The 21254-nt window shown below is 43.2% G+C and overlaps 2 protein-coding genes across 2 annotated transcripts in view; one reads left to right on the top strand and one right to left on the bottom strand.

Annotated features, from left to right (window-relative positions):
• Positions 1-1872: 1872 nt before the first annotated feature.
• PDHA1 (pyruvate dehydrogenase E1 subunit alpha 1) lies at positions 1873-20958 on the top strand. Its single transcript, XM_081126586.1, has 11 exons — positions 1873-2052; positions 10341-10400; positions 10951-11124; positions 11912-12038; positions 12712-12803; positions 13600-13692; positions 14706-14861; positions 15042-15113; positions 17186-17253; positions 18454-18562; positions 19003-20958. Exons 1-11 carry the CDS (start codon positions 1996-1998, stop codon positions 19165-19167), a joined length of 1173 nt encoding a protein of 390 aa, XP_080982712.1. The 5' UTR covers positions 1873-1995; the 3' UTR covers positions 19168-20958.
• The window catches only part of MAP3K15 (mitogen-activated protein kinase kinase kinase 15), a gene marked incomplete at its 5' end in the record, with an annotated part of 76595 nt that continues 75072 nt past the window's right edge, over positions 19732-21254 (bottom strand). The window contains 3 exons of the mRNA XM_081125428.1: positions 19732-20076; positions 20611-20687; positions 20769-20860. Coding sequence (XP_080981554.1) covers positions 19989-20076; positions 20611-20687; positions 20769-20860 — 257 coding nt within the window. The 3' untranslated portion in view covers positions 19732-19988. The remainder of the gene's footprint in view (positions 20077-20610; positions 20688-20768; positions 20861-21254) is intronic.

Raw genomic sequence — 21254 nt, 5'->3', positions numbered from 1 at the left:
TGCAAAGGAAAGGCATCATTTAGGATCTCGAACCTAAATCCTCCAGCTGCGCCCAGAGAAGCTGATCATAAACTGGCCAGCCAGGTGAGCTAGAGAGAGAAGGGAAAGCCTCTGGTCTCCAGCTCCACCCAAGTGCTGAGCCCTCCTTTTTTTCTTTTTCTTTTACATTATTTTAGAGACTGTCAAAGCTTATTTTCCTTTGAGAAATGGAACAGTTCTTTTTCTTTCTTTTTTAATTGAGGCATAATTGACATTTAACATTGTGGGTAGAAGCTTTGAGAGGCAATTTAAATGATCTCTTTTCTCTCTACGAGACAAGCTAAGTTGTGGATCAATCTGGGTTCCAGAGTGAAGGTGACACGGAGCAGACCACCAACCAAGTTCTGAGGGACGTGTAGTATGAGCAAGGTGACCTGAGTCACTTCAAGTTCTTGAAGTGGCTGAAATGCGGAGGTCGATTGTTAAAACATAACCTGGTGCACCTGTTAGTCTGTTTTTTTCCCTAACTCCTTTAATCATTCTTCACAAGTCACAATTTCAGTCCCTCGCCGTTCTGACCAGCCACTTTTGTCATTATCCCCCTGTGTTGGGGGGGCCCATACCTGGTGTGTAAAATTAAGAATATGCTGATTAAGACCCGCTGAGTGAGGAGGCATGTTACCCACACCATGGCAGCAGGTAGCTCCCTCAGCATCCAAGCTGCCACTTTAAGGAAATGAAAACCCTGGGTCGTTTTGATTAAAGGTGTAATACACTCACACAAAGGAAGTAAGATCACAAGATTTATTACCTACAGATCCCGGAAAGCGCCCACTGCTACTCCCTCCCACCTCCATGAGCTGGGGGAAGGGCAGTCCTCTGTCCCAAGTCACGGGCAAGAGGGAGATAGAGCGGGTAGCGAGCACTTATTATAAGGTGGTTAGGGCAGAGATCACTAACTTTTCGCAGCCTCAATTCTAAGTGGTTATTTTAAGAGGTGCTCCAGGGAAAACCAAAGCAGGAACTTGTGGTGGGAACCCTAAGCTGAGGTCCTTATCTAAATGTCCAGACTCTGGGTGTGAGCAGGGTCATACAGTAAAATACTTAGACAGCAACTCAAAACAGCTGTTTTCTCATCACGCCCTCTTAAAACCTGGAGACTAAATCGGTACCCAGTACCCCAGGTGCAATACCACTAGCACACAAGTAGCACACAATTAGCGACCTGGGAACTCCTCTGAAGAGACCCTAGAGTTGCTTCTGTGTTTATTTCTTCACCTGTGCTTTTACCATCAGCCGCGTCATGCTGTCAACTCACACTGAACACGCGAATCAATAACTAGAGCCAAAAGGCTTTTCCCATTGACCTCTCAACATTTGCCTGGGAAACCGAATTTTGGGTCCTAGCTCAAGTAGACAGGGCATCATTTTAAAACTGTTACACGACCTCTTAAAAACTAGTGGCAGAACCATTTATAGAAACCAGAAGTTCTGTCTTTTGGCCCGACTTTGCTGTTAATCTTGCTCATCCCGTGTATTGAGCAAAGGCAACACCGGCAGGGCTGGACGCACGGTGAGATTGGCCTGCACGATTTCCAGTTTTACACGGCTAATCTGTGGTGGTAAAGCCAAGAAGGCTCTTTTCCCGCGGGCTCTGGAAGGCGGGGCTCCACTTTCCCACGCAGGCGCCCTCGGGTCAGCGGCTCAGCACCCGCGCGGAGGCGGTAGACCCAAGAGCCCTCAGCCCCGCCCCCATGGGGAGCCGACACCCAATGGGCGGCCGCGGGCCTCTCAGGTGGGCGGGAAACGCCCTGGGAACGGTCCTGGTTGGTCCGCGACCCGGCGCGGAGCTTGACGTCTCACCGTCTCCAACGCTTTGCGTGGTGGCCTAGGCGTGGCTTCCGTTCCGGGCGCTTGAAGGAGACTGGGAGACGCTTTGGTCGCGCTGCCTGTGCTGTTGGGAGTCGTCGCCGCTGCTACTGCCACTGCTGTTGCCACTGCCACTGTCTTCAGTCCATGAGGAAGATGCTCGCCGCCGTCTCCCGGGTGTTGTCGGGCGCCGCCCAGAAGCCGGTGAGGCGGCGTGAGCGGCCGGGCGTTTGGCGCTAGCGAGGCCGAGGCGGGGCCCGGGGCCAGAGGGCGCGGAGAGCGGGCCGGGCCTCGGGGCGCGCGCTGTGGGTGTGAGTAGGGCGCGGCGCGGTGCTTCCGGAGCGGCAAGCCTTTGTTTTGCCTCCACGGGTGCGCGCAGCTCCTGGTCCCCGAGGAGAGGCTGCTGGGCAACCTGCGCTGATGGGGGTTGGGGGTGGGGACTTTACGAGGTCCGCGTGGAGGTCAGGCGCGGGGCTAGCTGTGCTCCAGAAGTGCCTCTGCGTTTTATTGCAGACAGAAAAGGGGGCCTTGGGCTTCCTCCAGTCCCCAGTTGACCACCCTTCCCCGTCCACTCGTTTAAGTCTTCCTCACTACATTCTTTCTCCTGACACAGAGGCCACGTAGTATGTTAAGGGCATGGAATCCGGAGACTGAGTGGCTCCTTCAAACGCCAGCCTCTCCATTTAGTAGCCCTGCGACCTTGGGCAAGGTGTTTTTATTTTAAAAATTTTTTTAAAAAAAAACATCCCAGTGCTCAGTTTCCTCATTTTTAAACTGGACATAAGTATTTACCCCGTGAGGTGGTCGTGAGGCTTAAACGAGTGAAAAGTGTGTAAACCTTTCCAAATAGTACCTGGTACATAGTAGGCGCCATTTGTGTTAAGTATTGTTACTATTTGAGTGCCCAGTCTGGTATACGTTTGTTGAACACCTGCGCTCAGCTCTGTGGAGAGTTCAGGCAGGGTCAGGCTCCCCAGAAACAAACTTCCCTTTCCTTCCTTAACGTGGAGGTTTTCTTGGCAGGCGGTTTCAGAGCAAACAGAACGCGGGGAAACCCTTCCGCTACACACAGGCTTAGGGTAAAAGCAGCTAAAGAAAACGGCACTGCTTCTGGAGAGGGTGCTGTTAGAGGTTAGGGCTATTTCTGGCTACAGCTTTCAGATGTGCCTAGTGCCTAAGCTTCTAGCATTTTGACCTCAAGGCACACGAAGGTAGTATTTCTTGGTGTAACTGCAGGCAAGCTTTGACTTGAAATTCTGGCCCTAGAAACCTCCCCCAGAATTTTGTGGCAACTCTGCTTAGTAGGGGCAGAGATGGTCAAAAGGTGGGAAGTGTACCCCTCTAGGAATCCCATAACTACAAAACACAATTTAATTAATCAGTTGTTAAGTATTTAAATTGTAACTGGATCTTACTGGAGGAGAAGCACTTTTCACCATTATGTTTTTCTACATATACACATGATACAGCTAACATTTATTGAGCTTTTAATATGTGCCAGGCACTAGGCTAGGTATTTCATATGCTTTGTCTCATTTAGCCCCTACCACAAGTTTTTAGTATAGAGTGTAAGTAATAGAAATATGTGTTCAACATTTTACAGGGCCTTAGTTCTGTATTATGTTACATATAAAGGATTACATTAAAAAGGAAAAACTTGCCCAACCGGGTGTGGCTCAGCGATTGAGCATCGACCTAGGATCCAGGCGATCGGGGTTCGATTCCCGGTCAGGGCACAGGCCCGGGTTGCGGGCTTGATCAATGACTCTCTCATCATTGATGTTTCTCTCTCTCTCTCTCCCTCTCCCTTCCTCTCTCTGAAATCAATAAAGATACATTTAAAAAAAAAAAAAAAGGAAAAACTTGCATAGAAGTTATTATCTGCAGGAAAAGGAAAATTTGTGAGTTTTCAAATCTGTTACTGCTGTCTGTCCCTGTGAACAGAGAAGTCATTTAAAATGAGAACCTAATTCCCTCAACTGTCCAAAATAATTGAATCTTCCAGTGATGTGTTGGCATGGAATGGAAATTGCACTTCATCTTCACCTTAATAAAACTTTGTCTTCTTCAAAGTCATAATACAGCTCATATCAAATTGAAATGAGTTTTGAGTTGCAGTGATCTGTTAACTAGATAAAACAAGAGTGGGTTGGAACTTAAGTCAAAAATTCTTATTGAGAGAAGACTATTGTGGTAATGGATTCCCTGTGTATAACATTTCTTTTTCTTTAATTTTTTTTATGAGGAGAGAGACAGTGGAAGTGTTAATGCTCCTTACTTTGAGCTACTCCCCCCTTTTTAGCTATTCTGCATATTTTTTCTGTTGTCTGCGTGCATGTCAATTATACTAAAGCACAGAGGAAAATATTTTTAAACAATTATGCATTAACCCTAGATTATGTGTGTCTGTGTCCTGAAATCCATGTTTCTATGAACTGTAATAATTGATGAGATGTTCCCAGAGTGCTCAGTGTACTTTGGGCTCTTGGATCTAGTGTGCTCATTCATCATCAGGCTTTAGTTGTGTTAACATAGGTTACTTAGAGTGTTCAAAGTGTTTGTTTTAGAATCATCATAGACCTATACTTTTTTAAAACCTATACTTCTTAATGCTAAAACAATAGTTGTTAGCAGAAAGAAAACACACTCGAAACTGTCATAGGCTGGACAAGTTTCTTGTTCCACAACATGCCAGCTTCCCAGTAATTCTGGCTTTGAAACTTTGATTTGCATCTGCAAAGGTGTCTTTAACATTAAGTCACGGTATCAAATGTTAGTCTCCTCAAGTCAGAAACCATCAAAAGTGTCTATAAAATGGTCAGATGTTAATGTCATCAAGATAGAAACAACTGGTTTCTCTCTCAGCGTAAGTGATACAAACAGGTTTAAGGAATTTATCTTTTAACAAACTCATTGTATGAATTAAAGTAGGTGTATCTTATAGTACCTAAGTGGAAATGTTGGTGTAATTTATTACTTTGTTCACTTCTCAGGGGTTGAGAGCATTGAGGGTTACTGGGGACTGGCCTAGGTGGACGTTGTCCCACTCTTTCCTCCCTCTAGTTGCCACCCTTTAGCCAACCCACTAAAATCTTCAGAAACTGGATCTTAGTGTGTCCTACAGAAAGTTTTCTCTAAAATGAAAGCAGAGAGCCCAGTGTAGCTTAAGGTACTTAAGCACCTGTCATTTCATATTTGAATGAAGTTGAGTTTTCAAAGTTTTTATTTCACAGATTAAGTTGCACTTAAAAATTTTATTCATCCTATTGTTTGTATTGCTATTATGACTCCTTTTGTAAGATCTTTACTACCAGTACATATATTTGGCTTTTTAAGTAGTAGGTAAAATTTTTCACTTATACTGGTAGAATCTGGAATTTTCAAAATATTTTCTCTCTTTCACTTGAATGGTTGCTCCTCAGGGGAGACCACCACAGCCGAGATATCCCTCCCAATTCTTTTTTTAAAAATTTAATTTATTGATCTTAGAGGCATTGATGTGACATCTATCAGCTGCCTGTGCCCCCCACCCCCCACCTGGGATCGAGCCCATAACCCGGGCATGTGCCCTGACCGGAAATTGAACCCGTGACCCTTTGGTGCATGGGATGACGCTCAACCAACTGAGCCACCGGCTGAGCCACACCAGCCAGGGGCCTCCCAATTCTCAATCACCACACTGTGGATGTGGGACCTGCCTGTTCTGTGTGTCTGTCCCTCCTACCAGTTTTTTGTTTTTTTAAATTTATCTTTATTGTTGAGAGTATTACAGGTGTCCCATTATTTCCCCCCAATTGACCCCCTCCATTTCACTCCCACCCCCTCCCTTTGGCCTTCACCCGTTATTGACTGTGTCCATGGGTTATGCATATATGCATATAACTTCTTTGGTTAATCTCTTCCCACCCTCCACCCCCCCTTCCCTCTTTCCTCTGAAATGTGATCGTCTGTTGCATATGTCAATGTCTCTGCATCCATTTAGTTCCTCAGATTCTTTTGTTCATTAGCTTCTTCTTAAAGAAGACCCTTCAACATTTCCTGTAGTGCTGGTCAGGTGGTGATAAACTCCTTTAGCTTTTCCTTGTCTGAGAAGCTCTTTATCTGACCTTCAATTCTAAATGATAGCTTTGCTGGGTAGAGCAATCTTGGTTGTAGTTCCATGTTTCTCATCACTTCGAATATTTCTTGCCCCTCCCTTCTGTCCTGCAAGGTTTCTGTTGAGAAATCAGCTGCCAGTCGTATGGGGGCTCCCTTGTAGGTAACTAATTCCTTTTCTCTTGCTGCTTTTAAGATTCTCTCTTTGTCTTTAACCTTTGGCATTTTAATGATGATGTGTCTTGCTGTGGGCCTCTTTGGGTTCCTCTTGTTTGGGACCCTTTGTGCTTCCTGGACTTGTAAGTCTATTTCTTTCCCCAGATAGGGGAAGTTTTCTGTAATTATTTTTTTCAAATAGGTTTTCAATTTTTTGGTCTCTTTCTTCCCCTTCTGGTACCCCAATAATACAAATGTTGGGCCTCTTAAAGTTGTCCCAGAGGCTCCTTATACTATTTTCATATTTCTGGATTCTTTTTTCTTTTTGCTCTTCTGGTTGGGTGTTTTTTGGTGTTTTTTTTTTTTAAACATATCTTTATTGATTTCAGAGAGAGGAAAGGAGGGGGAGAGAGAGAGATAGAAACATCAATGATGAGAGAGCCATTGATCGGCTGCCTAGCCCGCAACCCAGGCATGTGCCCTGACCGGGAATCGAACCCCGATCTCCTGGATCCTAGGTCGATGCTCAACCGCTGAGCCACTCCCAGCCAGGCTGGGTGTTTTTTGTTTCCTCATGTTCCAAATTGCTGATTTGATTCTCAGCATCCTCTACTCTACTGTTGATTCCATGCAAATTATTCTTCATTTCAGTTCCTGTAGCCTTCATTTCAAATTGGTACTTTATTATGTTATCGATTTTCTCAGTTATTTCCCTAATAGTCTGCTTAAACATCCTTATAAACAAAATTCTGAACTCTGTTAGCTTGCTTGGATCTATTTCATTTAGTTCCTCTTCTAGAGATTTCTTCTGTTCTTTCCTTTGTGACATGTTTCTTTGCCTTCACATTTTGGCTGCTTCCTGGTGTTTGTTTCTATGTATTAGGTAGAGCTGCTATGTCTCCTGGAATTTGTCAAGTGGCTTTGTGTAGTAGGTGTCCTATAGGGTCCAGCGGCTCAACCTCCCCAGTCCCCTGAGCTGGGCCTTCTAGGTGCTCCCCTGTGTGGGCTGTGTGCACTGTCCTGTTGTCGTTGAGCCTTGGTTGCTGTTGGCGTCCCTGGGAGGAATTGACCCCGCAGCCAATCAGCTGTAGAGGACCCGCTGCAGCTACAGCCAAAGAGCTGCTGTGCTGGAGACACCCCTATGGAGCAGGATTTACTTCAGTGGAGCTTTGGTGTTCACCAAGTGCACCCCTTGAGTGTCACTCGTGGATGTGGTAGGGTTGTAATCCAGCGTGGTCGAGTCTGACCACCAGGTACACTGTCTCTGGGGCCTCCCGGGAGGTGCAAAGTCAGCGTGTGCCAGTGCCTTGCCCAGGGCCACCCAGCATGAGCTACACAGCAAACCGTAGTTGGCTGCTCCTTGTGCTGGGCTTGGAGGTGTCCAGGAGAGGCCCAGCTATGAGCCAATACAGGCTGCCACTAGTGCCAGGCCTGGGGCCACTTATCAAGCCGTATGGGGTAGGCTGAGGCCAGCTGCTGCTTGTTTGAGAGATTTTAGGAAAGTCCCAAGCATGAGGCTTGAGAGGCCACTTGCATAGAAAAGCCCCTGGAAATGGCCCGGATGAGCTGCAGGTGGGGAGGGGAGGGGCCTCCGGGAATCACGGGGTGGGGCCAAAGGTGTGGGTCAGGTGCTGGCGATTCAAATATGGCCCCTGCCTGCCAGCTGTGTGGGGGGAGGACTTGCCAAAGGAGCAATGACCTCTGCCAGCCCTTCTGCCTGGGAGGAAGCCGCCCTCCACCTCTCTCCCCAATTTCAGGCAGGTTAGTTCCTCCCCAAATGTCCCAGGTTCCTTTCAAGCTGCTGCCTGGTGCTGGGCTCAGAAGGAGCGCGTCTGAGTGAGTTGGTGCGTGGGCCCTTTAAGAGGAAAGCCTGGGGCTCCTGCAGCCTCCGTGACTCTCAGCGATGGTCCCTGCTGGTTTTCACAGCCCAAAGTTGTGGGGACATCTCTTCCCTGCCCTGGGCTGGGGGCCTGCTGAGGGGCTGGGACCCCTTGCTCCTCTGGGAAACCTCCACCCCGAGATGTCCCTCCTGGGTTTACACTGCAGCACTGGGTGTGGGCCTGTGGCGCTTCTCCAATTCAGTCCCAGTCTGCCCGAGTCTCCGCCCCTCCTACCGCTCTTGGTGCTTCTTCAGTTCCCTGGTTGTAGGGCTTTTGTTCAGCCAGATTTCAGGAGGTTCAGAGTGATGGTGGTTCTGTATTTTAGTTGTAATTTTGATGTGGTTGGGGGAGGCGGCGGGTGCAGCTGTTACCTACGCCGCCATCTTGTTTCTCTATCCCCTCCTACCAGTCTTGATTTGACTTACTTACTTTTTAATCCTTGCCCGAGGATAATTTTTTCCCTCTGCTTTTCTGAGAAAGAGAAGAGAGAGAGACACATCAATTGGTTGCCTCCCACACGCGCTCCGACCAGGCTACGAATAGAGCCTGAAACTGAAGTACGTGCCCTTAGTTGGAATCGAACCTGGGACCCTTCATTCTGCAGGCCATCGTTCTAACCGCTGAGCGAAACTGGCCACGGCTTGATATGGCTTCTTTGGATCCTTGGTTATAGGACTTTTGATCACTTAGACTTAAGGTGGTTCTCAGTGATGGTTCTGTAGTTTAGTTGTAATTTTAATTTGGTCGTAGGAGGTGAGCACAGCATTTACCTACCCCCCCGTCTTTACTAGAAATCCCAAATAATTTTTTAACTGCCACAAATAACATGTTTTGTGATTGCCAAACATAACCTTTTGTCTGTCACCTTACCACTCTCAGCTCCATTTCTTCCCAAATTCCTCAATTTTCTTCACTTATTCTTAGGTATATTAATGGACTTTCTCTGCCTCTAACATAAGTGAAGCATTTTTTTCCTCCAGTAACAACATTGTCTTTATTTGTTGGCTTTATTAGATAATGGTATGTTGATGAGTGAAGAGATAATAGTTTTCTGCCTGTAGGCTTGTACTCTTGGAGGTACACTTATCTGGTCCATCTTAACCCTTCTTACCAAGATCAAGACCAGTGCTAGAAGTTGGATGACTATGAACATATCAAAAGTACTTTTTGTGGGATCTGAAGAATGTGCTTCAAGTCTCCATGAAAAGAAGTCATGCTGGTTTACACATCAGTGTGTGAAAACGTGGCAGAGTGTGCCTAAAATAGTCCAGTAATACTAGTTAGTTCAGTGTTTGTTGTCTAACCTGGACCTTAGCCATCACATAGAATACTTTTGCTGCAAGCAGGTATGTTCAGTTTTAAGAATGAAAAGGAAACATTTCTCCTAGTTTTTTACCACCCAAGCAGTGACAGTTGCTCAAATGTCAAGAAGGGAACACTGTCGTAGAAAACATCTCTCCCTTGTGGGGCTTCAGGAGGAACCTACCCAAGGTATAGGCTGTTCAAATTATAAAATGACCCTCAAGTCCATTGCTGTTTTTTTTTTGTTTTGTTTTGTTTTTTTACTATATCTTTATTGATTTCAGAGAGAGGAAGGGAGAGGGAGAGAGAAACATCAATGATGAGAGAGTCGTCATTGATCGGCTGCCTCCTGCACACCTGACTGAGGATCGAGCCCGCAACCCGGGCATGTGCCCTGACCGGGAATCGAACCCCGATTGCCTGGATCCTAGGTTGACGCTCAACCGCTGAGCCACGCCCTGCCGGGCAAGTCCATTGCTTTTAAGTCAGGGAGTCCTGAGTACCTTTTCTTTTGTCTTGTACATTTCTCACTAATATATTTATCTCATGCTTTGAGTAGTTTGAAATATTTTTCTTATAGATCCATTTCATAGAAAAGTGGTTTGCCTGTAATAGGGATTGAATCATAGTTTTATTTAAAGAATGATTCTGGAAGTGAAGCTTAAGCTTGCTCAGTATATCTAGTTATGACTAAAATAGTATAAGCAAAGTTCACAGCTTATCTAGTCTCTTCAACTTGGCCGTTAACTTCATTATATCTTCACTGTCATTTCTTTGAAAACAAAGTGACTGAGTGGATTGGTTTGGGTTTTGCTCCCATTCTCTTCCTGCTGTTTGCCTTCAGATAGGGGTACAAGCTTGTTTCATTGGCCAAAGCATGGATCCATTTTGGAAAACAAGATCTCAATGCAGTGAAGAGAAGGGAGATAAGCCAGTGAACATATTGGGGCTTATTCAAGTTCCAGGACTGCATCCTGATAACTGATTAATAATAGCAATGACGTTAAAAATAAGTGACAATAAAAATACTGATATATTTCTATATTTTGGTCTTTGAAGGCAAGCAGAGTGCTGGTGGCATCCCGTAATTTTGCAAACGATGCTACATTTGAAATTAAGGTAAGAGGTGTTTTACTTGTGTTGATAACTTTTCCATAGGTCTACTTTGATACATAGTTTTACCTTTGGAACAGAACATTTGATATTCATGCTTTTTCACCATTTTCTCTGAAATGTTTTAGAATCAAAGGTTCAGAGACATTTACCAAAAATTAGAATTTACACTTCTTACTTAGCAGCTTGCTAGTGTTTGGGATGGAAGGGCAAGCTAAACAAATTAAAGACTCCAAAGTTTAGAATGCGATTAGGTAAAACTTTTGAATGAGAAGATTCTTCTAATACTTCTTTGAAAGGTTTTCTTTCAACCTATAACTCATTTGACTTCTAAGGGTTTTCACTGAAAGTTATCTTAGAAAGATTTCCTTCCTTCAGTACCCCATCCCATTGCACAGTGAGCTTTATGATGTAAGGGGTCAGAAGCAATATGCAGCATTTCTGATGTGCCCCTGAGGGTTTTTCAGTTAAGTATTATTTGTGATGGAATTAGATCTTCGAATGGGTTGGCAGTGTTTACATTATGGTAACTGGAAGACAACGGATTCTGTTTCAGAAGTGTGACCTTCACCGGCTGGAAGAGGGCCCTCCTGTCACAACGGTGCTCACCAGGGAGGATGGGCTCAGATACTACAGGATGATGCAAACTGTTCGCCGAATGGAGTTAAAGGCAGATCAGCTGTATAAACAAAAAATTATTCGCGGTTTCTGCCACTTGTGTGATGGTCAGGTGAGTGGTAGTTTTGTTATAAAATTGTGTTACTTAGGAATTTAAGTGTGGCTTCTACTTAGGGGCTGTTACCTGCCCTTTTATATCCGAAGGATTCCAGGCTGGAATTTTAGAATTAAAATGCTGAGACCTGCTATGAGGCTTATGGTAAAGAATTTATTCATGCATCACATTGCTGATTTCCTATGCCTTTATGGTATTGTGATTACCTGTATTGGATATACTTTTGGGGTAAAGGGCTTTTTGTTTCTTGTGTGTGGGGAGGGTGGTTAGACCAAGAGCTACAAATTCAAATGCCTACAGCGACCAGCTGGGTAGGACAAATGAGTGAAGAAGGCCAGCTATACAAAATAGAGAGTGGTGACAGGGACTGGTGGTGAACTGGAATGAATAGGTCCTACTTCCAGGGGATGTCATGACTTGGTTCCAGCCGGTTGATGTCATATGGAAATATGGGGCTAATGCTTCCTGTTGTTTGTTTCTTTAAGATAAGACCGAAGACTTGATTTTCATGTGAGATTGCCTCTATTTTAATGTTGACATCTGATTTGGGATTTTTTTTTTTTTTTAAATCACCTTACAGACCAAAGAAAACACATCTGTGGATTGCCAGTTTATGGCTGCTGGCTTGGGCCTTACCCTCCACTCTGTTTCTGATGATAGAGCTGCTTTCTGTGGTTATTAATGAAGTGTATAACTAGGCCAATTGTTTCATATTAGTCTAGGAAACCTTTGATCTAGAAATGTGTATTGTATTGACTAATTGCTGCTTCTTCCTTTAATGCAGGAAGCTTGTTGTGTGGGCATGGAAGCTGGCATAAATCCCACAGACCATCTGATCACAGCCTATCGGGCTCATGGCTTTACCTTTACTCGTGGGCTTTCTGTACGAGAAATTCTCGCAGAGCTTACAGGTTTGCTATTAAGTTTTCAAATCTCTCCTATTAAGATGCTAACTCTTATGAGTTAATACTAAAACCTTTTGAGTTAAAAAAATACAAACATTCTCTGCCTTTTGGTGTTCTGGTACCTCTGTTGTGCTTTTGAGTAAACTGACCATTTTTTAGGTCATCCGAGCCCCCAGGTTAAAGTTTAAAAATATTAGCTCTATGAAATCAGAATTGTGTTTATTATCAATGTAGCATGCCAGCAGAAAGCTAGCAGTCATTGAGTAGAAGCATTTCGTGGTAAGCAGTGTAACTTCTAGGAAACTTCTTAGTATTTCCTTTGTCTTTGTCCATCTTGACTCTTGAACTATTTAGTATACCAGTGTAGGAAAAATTGCATGTTTGTAACTGGCCCCCTTCCTCCCCCCCCCAAAAAGTCCAGTGTACTACGCTAATATCTGAGGGAAGCTCAGTGATTAGAGAGCTGGGAAGTTTGGAAAGGTCAATGGCATGGGACTGGTCTGACCTTTATTATAAAAGGACCTGGAGAAAAGGAGGAATGTGTTTGCATAGAGGGACAGGTGCTTATGCAACTTAATTGGCCTCTGAGTTCTAATGGATGAGCCTCTAAGTAAATGCCTGGGTGTGGTTTGGTTTTGTATGGTTGGCCTTTGATGCATGTGTGTGCTGCCATTTCTAGGGCGAAGAGGAGGTTGTGCTAAAGGAAAAGGAGGATCAATGCATATGTATGCCAAGAATTTCTACGGGGGCAATGGCATCGTTGGAGCTCAGGTAGCCAAGGATGAAGACTGCGTGCTTTCCTAGACTTGGCCCTGGCCTGTGTGTTTACAATAGTTCATACCTCAGATAACTTCCCTCTAATGTATTTTAGTAGTCTTGGGACTTAGAGTGCTTAACAGACCTATCGCTTCATACCCTACCATTTGATCGTTTAATATATTTGGACAATGATTTAAAATATTTCCTTTTAGGTATTTGTTATGTTTTATAAGCAACCAAGAACCTCTAGCACTGGAGCTATACCTGTTTATTTATATTTAAGTATATTAATTGCTTTGTCACATCCACTTTGCCTTACCTCTTCTCTCGACAATGCTGATGCTGATGCTGATTTCAGACCAGGAGAGGCAAGTGATCAGGATCTCAGGACCTAAATAGAATCTTAACACCAACTTCGGTGGTTATGTGGTCCTCCTTGTTTTTATCAGTTAGCGAATAATGAAGAAGTAACAGCATAAAATCATATCTAGATGGTTTGGTTTACTTTCTAATATATTGAGATTTGTACAATATTTTTTTTTATGCCTAGGTTTTATTTTTTGGCTCTTTAGAACCTTTGAGCACAGAAATGTTGTTGCTTAATGGCTGAGAGTATAATTACTCATCTTACTCTACTGGTTTGTTTATAATATTGGGGGTGGGGTAAGCAGAGCACGTTGGGGTAGGGAGAGTTTGTAGCAACAGTATAATTTCTATCTGAATTTCTGGCCAGGAGTAAAAATGCAGAGCACTAATTTCTCCCTTCATGGATTTCTGTGCTTCCTTTCTTGGTTGTCCTTAATACTAGGTGCCCCTGGGAGCTGGGATTGCTCTGGCCTGTAAGTATAATGGAAAAGATGAGGTCTGTTTGACTTTATATGGCGATGGCGCTGCTAATCAGGTGAGTATGTGCCTCTTAACTTTCTAATAATGATTAGAGTTTTTTTTCCAAAGTGTTGGCTATTCATAGGTCAGTTTGTAGGGAAGATATTACTAGTTGAAATAGCCATTCACATGGCAAGCTAAATTTTGGTTTTATGGCCAGATTAGACATTTGCCTCTTGGCATGTTTCGCAAGTGCTTTATAGGGATATACTCCTGTGAGGAAACTCTCCTTTGCACTACCTCAGTGCTTCACAAACTGTAGTAAGGGACCTTTTTATATTTTAACCCATTGCAAACCAATTATTAAACCAGTACTGTAATGTACAGACTCAGTCTCTTATAGGCCTTGGCATTTCCAAACTCCTCTCATAGTTTCTGAGCCTTGACTCTCTCTGCGCTTCTCCAATCATGGTTCGAGGTGTCGCTAGTCTGTGGGTGACATTCTGTGAGCCCTGCTCTGGATGCTGATTCTTAGATACTTGTTCGCTCTGGTTATCCAGTGGGTCTCTTAGAACTTATAATAAAGCATAAAAGTAGGTGGCCACACATTTTTACATGTTGTTCTTTTTCCCAATCTATACTGCTGCCTTGGCCCCAAAGAAATGAGTGGTGCTGTTTGGTTTTTCACTTCCCTTAGTTGCAAATGATGATGCTTGCTGCGTCTCCACCCCCCCACTCCTTTCCTCAGAAAATTTTTTTTTTTTTTTAAATATATCTTTATTGATTTCAGAGAGAGGAAAGGAGAGGGGGGGAGAGAGAGAGAAACATCAATGATGAGTCATTGATCGAGCCCACAACCCGGGCATGTGCCCTGACCGGGAATCAAACCCCGATTGCCTGGATCCTAGGTTGACGCTCAACCGCTGAGCCACGCCCGGCCAGGCCCTCAGAAACTTGGTTGTAGAAGATGTAGCTTTTTATACTTTATGAAAGCTTTCTCTGCCAGGTATAGCAGCAGCTTTTAGGGTGATGAAGTCTGGAGAAAAATAGCAAAATGAATCCACTTGAACTTCTTATACATACTTCCAGGGTCAGATATTTGAAGCTTACAATATGGCAGCTTTGTGGAAATTACCCTGTATCTTCATCTGTGAAAATAACCGCTATGGAATGGGAACATCTGTTGAGAGAGCAGCAGCCAGCACTGATTACTACAAGAGAGGCGACTTCATTCCTGGGCTGAGGGTAAGGACACCTGTCGTAGAGCCAGGGCTACACCTTCACAGCTCCATGCCTCTGTGTACATTTGACAACTTAAGACAAATTGAAGAGTTTTATTTTCTTAGTGCAGGAACAGCTCATGTAGAATTAAAATGGTCTTAGGCAGTTTGATTTATGCTCTGCCCCTTTGCCATGTATTAACAGGTAGATGGAATGGATGTCCTGTGTGTCCGGGAGGCAACAAAGTTTGCAGCTGCCCATTGTAGGTCTGGAAAGGTAAGATTTTCTCTTAGGTCTCTGGGCTAGAGATTTCTAATGATGTTTATCCTAAAGTTAAAAGAATGCCTCCCTCATACAAAAGAATGTCTGTTGTCGGTATACAGGGGTAGCTGCTGACTGAGGTGCATAAGATAGAAGCAGAGTCCGGTCAAATGAATCAGGCCCCTTAATAGTGTCGTCTTGGGTAGCTTACCACATTGCCCCCATTTGGGGTAAATCTTTTCTTCTAGTGCTTCCTCAGCATTTTGCCTGTGTCTTCATCATGACGCTTTATGTAGTTTGCCTTTTGGTTTGGTTAATTATGTGCCTCCAATTCCCCATAAACTATAAGCTCCAGTGAACAGATTGTGGACCCCCACAATGCTCAACAGAAAACTTGGCTTATATAATAGGCATTCAGTATAAGTTTGTCTATAAGTTTAATACTATGGTTGAAGTATGTAACCTTAGTCTTGCTGTTCCAGCCCTCAGAATCTTGACCTTTCAGTTGTGCAATGCAGAGGGGAACAGTGAGGTTGGCCTGACAGGAGTATGTGCCGTCAGAGCTAGTGGAAAGATGTTCTTCCTAAATCAGTGTTCTGCAGCCCAGAAAGCATGCCCAGAGGTTCACCTTTCAGTGACTTCACCTGTGTGTGTGTGTCTGGGAAGTAAGGTAAATTAAGATTTGGCTAGTGATGAAAATGAAAGAAGGGGGATTAAAGCAGCCAAGGAAATGCAGAGCAGTTAAAGAGAAAACGAGAATAAGAGCATGACAAAGGTGGCAGATTGGTGCCAGCAGGTTCAGCAGTCTACATCAGGACTGCAGAACTCTGGGTCCAGGCCTTGGGTGGTAGGTACCATCCCCTTCTCCCAGTTTCTGAAAGAGGTGGGGTCCAACCCCACACAGAAACAGGATCAGTGGTTTGTAGCATGTGTTGACTTTCCTAGCCTGACCAAAGCCCGATCTTGGAATTAGGGAGGGTCTGGAAACCCGCTTATCACCACCCCCTTTACCTAAACCACTGTGCTTCCGAATGGCTGCTGGATGACATAACAGAAAGAAGAGGTGACAGTTATTGAGGGATTGATGTATGTCAGGTAACTTACGTGCTGAGTACTTTTTATGTATTTAATTAGCACAACTCTGAGTTAGGTTATTACTGTTTTGCACATGAGGATAGTGAGGCAGAGAACACTTAAAGGTACATAGTATCTCTTACAGCCAGGATTGGAACTCAAATACTTGGACTCAGAGTCCCCCTTTTTAACTGTAAGACCATACTGCCCAGGGATCCTAGATCTATTTCCCTCTCTTCTGTGTTCAAAGTTTTGTTTTTGTAGGGAGCTAGTGTTTTATGAGCAAGCTACCTGATGGTAGCTGGGCTGGCCAGATTCCCAGCAGAGTCACGGGGTCAAGTATCAGGGTGCCTGCCAGCTGTTACACACCAGCCAGATGCATGTGTAGCAGGATTGGTTGCCAGCCCCTATGAAGCACTGCCTGAAATGGGTGTGAGGTGGAAATTCACCTCCCTAGCCTATCTTGAGTTCTCCCATCCTTTTGTACTCTCCAGCACACTTAGATTTGCTTTTAATCTTACTTTGTTCGAGTTTTAGTATTTTTCTCTAGCATTTTAAAAGGATCAGAATACTTATAGATGTCACCTGTGACTGGGGGAGAAAGACTAGCCTAGTGACCCTGAAGATAAGAGCCATCTCCTTTTCTGTTGCCATACCTGCTTTCTAATAGGTTTTTCTTCCTTAAACCTAAGCTGTGTTTATAGGATTACACGAGAAATGGAATGCTGATGCAACAAACAATGCTTTATTTTAATATTAGTAGGCACTGTAACATGCAAAGTGCCTTTTTGATTCCAAATAAACGGTGGCAGATTCCTGTTTAAAATGAGAAGAAACATGCAGTTAATCTGTGTTAGAAATGAGAACAGAGAAGTTAAGCAGCAGTCAACTAATAAGGAATTCCTGACAACTCGAGGATATGTTTGATTCTACAAGTGTGTGCCTTTGCGGCCATTGATTGTTGGTGTGCTGTGCCTGTGGCCTAACCTAAGCTCCCTTGGGTTCTGCTTTAGGGGCCCATACTGATGGAGCTGCAGACTTACCGTTACCATGGACACAGCATGAGTGATCCTGGAGTCAGGTATGGTTGTGGGAAATATGACTGTGGTGTCTAAAGTGGGGTGGACTTTGAATGGTGCTATTCGCATGAAAAAGCAAAGCATTTCAACATTTGCTTTTGAAATCAGGCACCAGTTGGCTTCAAGTAGTTATTTGAGTCCTGGCCAGAAAGCAGTGCCTCCCAATAAATTGGTTCCAGTATAGAAAGCACTCTGAAAAATCCCTACTATATATAGTATCTACATGTTACTATGGGCACCGATAAAATAAAATTGCAGAGAGAAATTGTTCCATAAAGCAGGTCTGATGGTAACATTAGTATATTGGGGGGCATTACCCCAAATTGTTTCATGGCATGTTTTTCCTAGAGAATTTGAAAATGTTCTTCTGGCTAGTATGGAGTGAGACTAACTGGCACATGGGGCATTCAGTATGTTGAAATAGATGAGTCACAAAAAGATAGGGTACACTAGAAGATAGGAGTTTTACTTGTTACTTAGTAACTCTAGCATGAAATGCTGTAGTCCCTAAGTGTGACACAAAAGTAGCAGGTTTAGTCAAAGTAAGCGGTAACAAGCCTTTGAGTGTAGAGTGGAGTTCTAAGGGAAAATGTTATATGGAAAAATGCACATTCTGTAATTCCGTTTTCAAAAAAAAGGTAGTCCTTGCTTTTAGTGTTATTTCAGATGATGTGTGTGACAAGGATGTATTATAGATTCGAGAATTGGAAAACCTGTTACCTAAATTTTTGCTGGCCACACTCCTCGGTGGGCTTATGGGAGAAGGGAAAGGCACATTTATTTCCTGCTCGACATTCTTCTTCCTGCAAGTCTGCGGTTATCACCACACAAGAACCACCTCCACTGTCCCCACCCACGTGAAATTTAGGAGCTCAAAAGGGTGGAACAGTTGGCACAGAAAAAGGCTCCACCATTTTCTTCAGACCCTACATCTAGATCAAATCTGCAAAAAAAGAGACTTGGCTCCTGCAGTCAGAATGCTGGAGAAGCCGGGTGAATTACTTGCCAGTATAGAGTTTTCTATAGAAGATATAAGCAGCTCTTACAGAATGGTAGGCTGAGTTTGTGCTTTAATTCTGCCATTCCATCAGTGACATAGATATTGATGAGAGCTCCATCTCAGGAACATACTTCCATGTATCACAGAACTCTTTGCTATACTGGAACTGTTCTTAACTACTACTGTGTTTCACTCCCTGTAGTTACCGTACACGAGAAGAAATTCAGGAAGTAAGAAGTAAGAGTGACCCTATCATGCTTCTCAAGGATAGAATGGTGAACAGCAATCTTGCCAGCGTTGAAGAGTTAAAGGTATTGTCACTCTTGATGGTTTAAAAGTGGGCTTTCCTTTCTGAGCAATCAGTTTTTCTCCACACAAATAGCCGCCACTCCCTAGTGAAGTACCTCATGGGAAAGTATCTGTTATCACAGGACATTAGTCATATTTGCCAAGCCTTTTAAACCTCCCAAGAGCACAATTCTTTTTTCCTAGAAATAGACTTTGGGTGTTCCCTCACCAGGATATGTGTGTGTGTGTATAATTACTTTAAATGTCGATGTCTGTACTACAAAATGTTCCTGGGTATATCATTGTGTCATTTAGTTAAAAAAATGACATCTTTGAAGATAGCAGCTATTTATTAGTACTAGAAGAAGAATTAGTTATACTAGCGACAGGATCTGAGTAGAACTAGTTGGTACTTAAACTGTTGTTTCTTCAAAAATCTCTTGAACTATAATCTGGTTTTTAGGAAATTGATGTTGAAGTGAGGAAAGAAATTGAGGATGCCGCCCAATTTGCTACAGCTGATCCTGAACCACCTTTGGAAGAACTAGGCTATCACATCTACTCCAACGAGCCACCTTTTGAAGTTCGGGGTGCAAATCAGTGGATCAAATTTAAGTCCATCAGTTAATAGGAGTCTGCATGTAATGGATGGTTACACCTTAAGGAACTCTTGTTCTCACCCATAGAATGTATGTAGATTAAGATAGAAATTGCATGCGGTTTATACAGTGTTGCATTAAAAGTTATGTTAGATTTGTATAGGTCTAAATAGGTAACACAGACTTTGTTTAACCTTCCTTCAAATTATTTCCTTAAAATAGTTCTATTTGATTTAGCTGTACACTATGCAGGGGCTCATTCCTGTCTCTGGCCCAACCCCACAGCTAACAACAGCGTACATTAATACACACACATGCATCTGTGAATGTGCATGTTGATGAGGAAGCCTGCTCACACTCACTACCATTGCTGCTTAATATACATTTAAAATTGGGCAGTGGGTAGAAGGACAATACATTTTTAAATAGGACTACTTCACAATCATTGCAAAGGCTAAATAACTTGGTTATCTGCATTTATACGTTCAATATAAACAAAGCTGAAAAAGGAAAATAGCTTGAACTGCAATTAACCAGTTACTATTAACTTATAACCTAAAACAGTGATTCCCAGCCTTTTTGTTATTTTAAACAAACACCCATTGTTTTATCTTTGCAGCAAGTTACAGGGTGTGATTTTTTTCATTGAAGTAAATTAAAATTCATTTTTTAAAGAATTCTGTAATACTCTGGGTGTCAAAAGTGGGGCTCACAATCACTGTTCTCACAACAGCTCTACTCACCGTTAAAACATTTCATTAATTCTTTAGAACTTCAAATTTTTAAATTGTTCAAAATGAGAAACTTTAACAAAGATGTTGGCTCCTCTATCCCTGGCTTGGCTAATTGGTTAAGCCTTATCTTGGGTCTCCGGGGCCTCCTGAGTCTGTCTTCTGTACTGGGAGACTGCTGTCCAGATGCTGCAGAAGAGCCCACCACTAGGAAACAAAAACAAGAGTCTTAAGAGTCAAAAGAAAACTTCAAAGCAAAATGCTTCTTTAGGAGCCCTTTAGTATATGATTCTAGGCTTGTCTAGATTTGCCATCTCGTCTTAAAAACTTAGCTAAAATAGGAATGTGTTCTTTTCATATATGGAGGTGACACTTGTGCCCCAGCAGGAGTGGGACATGGCCTTAGAGGTATATGTAAGCATGATCTGTGCAGAGCAGCCCATTTAAGATGACACGGGAACCAGAATGCAGGTTGCAGTTTTAAGAAGGGTTTGGGTGTAGTGAGGAAAGGGGAGAGTGCTTCTCCTTTGCCTTCTCGCTTTTCCTACAAGGCCTTTAGCTTCACTCCCAGCTTGAAACTGGGAAAAATGCAGTTTGGAGTTTTCTGACTAAGCTGTAGAAAAAGGAATTTCAATGAAGGGGGGAAAAAGGCAGCAGCACTTTGTTTTCTACTTAATTTAAAAGCATAATCACATGGAAAGTCCTTCTCTGTTGTACAAAATGTTCTGAGGCTGTTCTTACCATAGTCCAAGGTATCTGAGGTCTTCCTTAGTGATGTCATTAAGAATATCAGAAAGTGTATAACCTTCTTTAACTATCTGAAATAAAGATCAAATACATAGGAGTTAAGCAGATTTGTAATAATAGCACAGGAATGGTTTTTTTGGTTATAAATTTACCTTTTCAATAGTATTCGCATCTGCTCCTTGCAGTTGCAACCACTCTACAAGCTCTTGATCTGTTCTCTGCCCACAAGATGATGCTGGGTTCTCTGTAATAATTAGAAGTTTGTTTTATTGTATATTGATGTATAACAATAAAACTTCAAAAGTGACTAGGTGGATGAAATAAACTATTCCAGAATGTAAATGTGATGTGAACAGGAAATGAATTGAGCCTGTCTCAGTTGCTCTACTGCACAGTGTACTTGGATTCATTCTCCACAGTCAAATAATCCTTACCTATGACCTTTAGTTAGTTTGGAACTTGGTTACCTATCACTTTAAATGCTTATTTCCATTTTTAAAATGCCTTTTCTCAGGAGTCACATCCCTAACTGCACTGAAAACAAACGAGGAAATAGGTTTTGCTGAGATTTTGCATTAGACCTCATCCATTCACATTCCAAGAGGTAGCTTAAGCCATTTTGTAAGCAGCACAGAATG

Source organism: Miniopterus schreibersii, assembly GCF_964146895.1.
Source record: "Miniopterus schreibersii genome assembly, chromosome: X".
Taxonomy (NCBI): Eukaryota; Metazoa; Chordata; class Mammalia; order Chiroptera; family Miniopteridae; genus Miniopterus; species Miniopterus schreibersii.
Note: the sequence above shows the minus strand (reverse complement) of the source record. Positions and strands in the feature narration are given on the sequence as shown.